Source organism: Callithrix jacchus, chromosome 11 (assembly GCF_049354715.1).
Source record: "Callithrix jacchus isolate 240 chromosome 11, calJac240_pri, whole genome shotgun sequence".
Classification (NCBI taxonomy): Eukaryota; Metazoa; Chordata; class Mammalia; order Primates; family Cebidae; genus Callithrix; species Callithrix jacchus.
The window spans coordinates 51603383-51609382 of NC_133512.1; the positions used below are offsets into that span (position 1 = coordinate 51603383).

Consider the following 6000-nt stretch of genomic DNA (forward strand, 5'->3'; position numbering starts at 1 on the left):
AATGATCTCTTGCTCCTTTCAGATTTGTCCAAGTTTCAGATTCACATACACAAATGCCTGCTAAACACTTCCACCTGGAACATAGGCATCTCTAATTCAACACACCCAAAGTGACTCATTACCTTCCTCTGCTCATTTTACCTTAATTACTGGTAATTATCTAAATTACTCACCAATGGGTTCCTATTTCACTCAAAGCCGTAAGATTATCTAAACTAAAAAGTACAGAGACATTCTGAATGCTTCCCTTATCTTCACCCCAAATCCAATTACCAAGTCTTGCCAACATTACTTCCTAAATATTTTTCTAATCCATTGTCTCCTCTCCATTTCTATTATTTATCCTATGTCAGACTCTCCTGTCTTCCCCAGGCTATTACAATATCTAACCTGTCTGACTCAAGTGCTATTCCTCTTTAGCTCATAGCCCTTCTGTCACCAGAATGACCTCTCTAAAATGAAAAGCTGACCATGTCACTCTACAGATCCTTTCATGGAACCTCACTGCCTAAAGACAAAAACTAAACTTTTTTTTAACACGATATATATAAAGGCTATGATCTAGAGCCTGTCCGAGTTTCCAGCCTCATCTTTTGCTATTCTGTGCCTTATAATTTACGTCTGCTTCAGCAATCCTGATCTACAGTTCCTGAAAGATTCCCAATACAGTCAGCTCCTCCATTCCTACTGTTGTCTCTGACTACAACACCTGCTTCCTACCAACCTCTGTAAATCCCATGAAACTAAGGTTTCTTAACCTTGGCACTACTGACATCAAGAGCTGGATAACTCTCTGTTGTGGAAGTTATCCTGTTGACTGTAGGATGTTTAGTAGCATCCCTGGCTGCTAAACTAGATGCAAAGCAGTAGCATTCCCCCTAGTTGTGACAATGTCTCTAGACATTGCTAAATGTTTCCTGGGAAGAAAACAGTCCCAAGTAACCACCTCTCCACTGCTATCACCCTGGTCTGAGCCACCTCTAACTACTGCAACAACATTCTAGCCACCTTTTCCCTTCCTTTAGCCTTTTTTTCTTTGGCCCATTTTTACTAGTAGCCACAGTGATCCTTATAAAACTGAAATCAGATCATACCACTCATTTGCTCAAAACCCTCCACTGTCCTCCTAGTATCAGAGAAACCCAAAACCTTACAACAATTCACACAATCGGCATCCTACTCCACCACTTTCTTTCTGATGTCTTCTCCCTAGTATCTGGTGCTTTCGTAGGTCAAAAATGAACAAACAGCAACAATTTCATATATTGAACCTAATACTGTTTCCTTCACTATGTTTTAATGCTGGACTGCTTGCCATTCCTCCAGCGTGCCAGGGTCTTTGCATTTACTGTTCTCTACTGAGAACACGCACCCAGATGCTCACATGGCTCACTCTCAAACTCCTTCAGGTCTTACTTTTCAGGGTCTTCGCTGGCCACCCTATTCTTACCCACAGCACCTCTTAATAGCTAATATTATTTTACTTATCCATCTTGTTTACTGTCTCTTTTCCATCTTGATCAATGGTTCTGAAACCTGAGTCTGCATCAGAATAATTTGGAAGGCCAGTTAAGTAGTTCTGCGATGGAGACTGAAAATGTCAATTTCTAACAAATTCCTAGGTGATGCTGATGCTGCAGATCCAGGGACCACATTTTTAGAACCTGTGTTTCTGAATGTAAGTTCCGTGAGGACAGAGATTTTTGTCTATCCATTGTTTTATCTCTAGGACTTGGCACACAGTAAGCACTTGCTGTGGTCTAAATGTTTGTCTCCTCCAAAACTCATGTTGAAACTTTATCACCAGTATGGCACTATTGAGAGCGGGAGTGTTTAAGTGATGACTGGATCCTAAGGCTTTGGCCATCATGAATGGGTTACCATGGGAAAGAAACTGGTAGTTTTATAAGAAAGAATTCTGGGCTAGATGCTCGGCCCCCTCACCATGTGGTACCCTGTGCTACCTCAGGACTCTGCAGAGACCCTACCAGCAAGGCCCTCACCAGATATGGCCCCCTGACCCAGTACTTTTCAGCCTTCATAACTGTAAGGAATAAATTTCTTTTCTCTATAGAATACCCAGTTTCAGATATTCTGCTAGAGGTAACAGAAAACGAATTAAGACATACTGATATATGTAAATAAATATAGGGGTCCCATCCTGTTTCCATTGTAGCCTCTGATTCAGCCTATGATGCTAAACATCTACTGAACACTGTAAAAGATAAACTGCATAACTGTTATAGGTTAAACTGTGTCTCCCCAAAAAGATAGGCTGAAGTCCTAATTCTGGTACCCCTGCATGTGATCTTATTTCAAAATAGGGTCTTTGCAGATGTAATCAAGTTAAGATGAGGTGATTAGCGTGGATCTTAATCCAATACGACTAGTATCCTTCTAAGAAGGGGAGCACACCACATGAAGACAGAGCCACACAGGGATCATGTCATGATAACGGAGTCAGAGACTGGAATGATATAGCTGCAGGCCAAAATAACGCCAAGGAGTGGCGTAACACAAGAAGCTAAGAGAGATGGAACAGATTCGCCCCTTGAACCTTGAGAGAGCATGGCCCTACCTATATCTTGATTTCAGACAGATATTTTGTCTCCAGAACTGAGACAATAAATCTCTTGTTTTAAATAACCCAGTTTGTGGTATTTTGTTACCGCAGCCCTAGAAAACTAATATAATGACCAAGAATGCAAATAAACTATGCCAAGTTGTATTTAGTTTCAAATTCTGCCTATTATCCAACATCCATCAGTTTAAATGTGCTTTAATATACAGGTTTCCCATTCCAGAATCTCCCTAATATTGCCTCTCCTTGCCCACAACATGCCCCTTCAATGAGCAAGGCAGCACATACTACAGGTGCTAGATAATTTATATGGACTTTCCTTTTGTTTCTTCCACCTTCTTAATGTGCCTCCCTAGATCACAAACACATTTCTTTATATATACTTTTTCTCTCCAAGGGACACTTCCTGTTCTCATACATTACAGATTTTGGCATATATTTTCCGCTTGGACATTTGTATTAGCTGCCAAATAATTTAAGTACACATTGGAGTTCCTCTCTAACCAGGTTTTAAGATAAAAGACTAACTTTTCATTTTATGGAACAAGTCTCCTTCCACCCCTCCCCCCAGACATCCCTTTCTTCTTTTAAAAGAATGACTTAATCCCACTGAATTTGGAGTAAAAACATTTTTGTCATGCCTTTCTTTCAGCCTTGCTATAGTTCGTACACCAAACTCGTTAATCAAATCCTAGGAATCTCCTAAAAGAGAAAATGGTTGTATTGGAACGCTTAAACTTTTAAGCCTATCTGAATTCAATTTCAGCATCAAGCTTTCCATTTCTACTTAAGGTTTATTTATAGCTGCAGGGTCACAAAAATTCCAATCAATGATTTTACCATACACAGACTCTACTTTAAATAACGATGACTTATAAAGTTAAACTGTATCACGCAATTTTAATTTTAGCACAAATCAACATATAAATAGCATATGCCCAGTGACATACATTTTCATATTTCTATTAGGTAAAGATGAACTTATATGTACCCTGAATAAATCTGTGTTACAATTCTAAGAATAACTGGATATTGAATTTACTCAGAAACGTTGACTAGTATAGCCTTAAAAAGCATAATTAAGAAAAACTTCAAAAGGAAACACAAAATATTCCTAAAATGCTTAATCCTAAGTAGAAAGATACAGAAAAATATAAATTTCAGGCAAATTTAAGAGAGACATTTAATAGGTCTCCACTAATACTGAAAAATTGTCTTTCCCTATGAAAAAATTTAAATGAGTCATACTTTCCTTACTAAATCATTGTTTTACTTAACATATGAAGAGTTAACTGCTAACTGTTAACTTTATATTCACTTAAACTGTACATCAATATACATAAAGGCCGGTAGAAAATATAGTTTACTATATACAATACTTAGAACATACAGTATCATGTGCATCAAGCTCATTTGACATCTAACTAAGAGGGTGAAAAGCTGTTATCTAAGTACCATCTAAAAATTCAGATTCCCACTTCCCAAACTCACACCAGAAATAAGCAACTTGAAATTATGCACAGCACTTTTTCCTGCCATCTAGGCAGAGATATGTTCTATGCCCAACTTTCAGTAAATTAACATATTTCTGTCCCTTACATGTTGGCCTAATTATTCACTGATTGATCATGGTTCTAAGTTTATAACTTTTAAATTCATAATGAAATCAATCCAAGGTTAGCACAATAGTTTTCTATCTTAAAAATAAATACAATCATATCTACAATGGATGTAGAGAAGTATAGTAGAAATCTAGAGAAGTTTTCCAGGATGTGTGGATTTTTTTGTTGCTGATATTGTTGTTTGTTTTAAATGGGGGATGGTGGGGGATGGGGAGATGGTAAAGGCTAGTAAAGAATAAATCCACAGGGCTAAATTACGGTCATCTTTTAAGAGTGTACAACTTACCCAAATTCAAAGCAATACGGACATCTTTCAACACCTACTAATCCCATCACAAAATGTCATGGAGGGGGAGGGGGTGGAGAGGCGAAAAAAAATTTTTTTAATAAAAATTTTTAAATGCCTTTCTTCCTCTTCCACGCAGCGAATGCCCCAACACACACGTATCGGGTTCACTCTGCCGGCGGCAGGAAAACTTAAAGAAATAAATCAGCTACAGACAAACCTGATGATCCAAGCTAGCCCCAAGCAAACTCCAGGCACTTCTGGAAGGAGCCCGCTCGCTGGGCGCTCAGGCGGCGCGACAGCCGTATGGCCCTCGGCGAAGGTGCCCTACACCTGGGCGCCGAGTCCGGCGGGACCTACAGGTCCGCGGCGGAGCGGGGACAACCCGAGAGGAGGGGTGGGGGGGGCCCGGCGGGGCAGGACCGCTAAGTGGTCCGGCCCGTGTGCAGTCCGTGTCCCATCGCTGCCGCTGCCGCTGCCGCTGCCGCTGCCGCTGCCGCTGCCGCTGCTGCTGCTGCCGCCCCCAAGCAGCGCGCGGGCAGAAGAGGGGCGCGAGCGGGCACAAGGGAAAGACCCAGAACGAACAGAAGGCTGCATGTCTACAAAATTGCGACCGAGTACACACCCGGCCCTTGTAGCAGACAGCTGAGGCGCCGGGAGCAGGAAGTCCCCGTGCCTTCCTCAGGAGCCTGGACGTCCCCAGCCCGGCTCTGACACCGAGACACCTGTTCCGCCGAGCCCGGGGTTTGGCTCTATCCTTCACACTTCCCCACCAACCCGGAGATGGGGGAGTGCGAGGGGAACCGAGACCTTGGACCCGCAGCCTGAGGGCGCCTCCGCCGGCCGTACCTGACATCAGCCGCAGCTCCCTCTCGCCCCTCCTGGGGGGCGGAGAGGAGGGACGACACGGGATCGGCGACCTTTGCTTCTCTGGGCAGCCGCAGAAGTGGCTCGTGGCCGCTAGCCGAGGCCGCCCGCTGCCGCCTAGATAATTCCCCAGCAGCGGCGGCGGCGGCGGCGGCCGAGGCGGGCCTAGTGCTCGCTCCCGCCCGCTCGCTCCGCCCCTCCCCGCAGCGCGTCCAGGCCGCGGCCTGCCTACGGCGCAGCCGCTACCCGGAGTCTCCTGGCGCTGACGTCTCCGCCGCCGCACTAGCCCCAGGGAAGGGTGGAGCGGGAGGGGCACGGAGGGCGGGGATACGGCGACGTGAGGACGCGGGGATTGGCCGCCGAGCGCACGCTCCGCCCTAATGCGAAGGGGTCTGGGAAGTCGGATCTTCCGCGAGCCTTAGATTTCGCTGTAGCCCCCTTGCGGTTTGTCTCTGTTGGCCTCCACCTTTCTGATCCTGCTGTAAGGTCAGGCACTAACTTCCGGACCTTGAGCGGGAAGAAAGCAAGGAAACCACAGGGAATGAGAAAGGAGGTCCCTGAGGGACCTTTGTCTGAGGTACAGGCTCTAACCCTGCAGGACTTTTGTGGCTTCTAGCATGCTCTTAACCCGTTCATTTTTTTTT

The 6000-nt window shown here is 44.4% G+C and overlaps 1 protein-coding gene across 1 annotated transcript in view; it reads right to left on the reverse strand.

The window, feature by feature from the left end:
- The window catches only part of C1GALT1 (core 1 synthase, glycoprotein-N-acetylgalactosamine 3-beta-galactosyltransferase 1), a 54591-nt gene extending 48977 nt beyond the window's left edge, over positions 1-5614 (reverse strand). Inside the window, exon 1 of the mRNA XM_035253803.3 lies at positions 5339-5614. Coding sequence (XP_035109694.3) covers positions 5339-5345 — 7 coding nt within the window. The 5' untranslated portion in view covers positions 5346-5614. The remainder of the gene's footprint in view (positions 1-5338) is intronic.
- Positions 5615-6000: the final 386 nt, after the last annotated feature.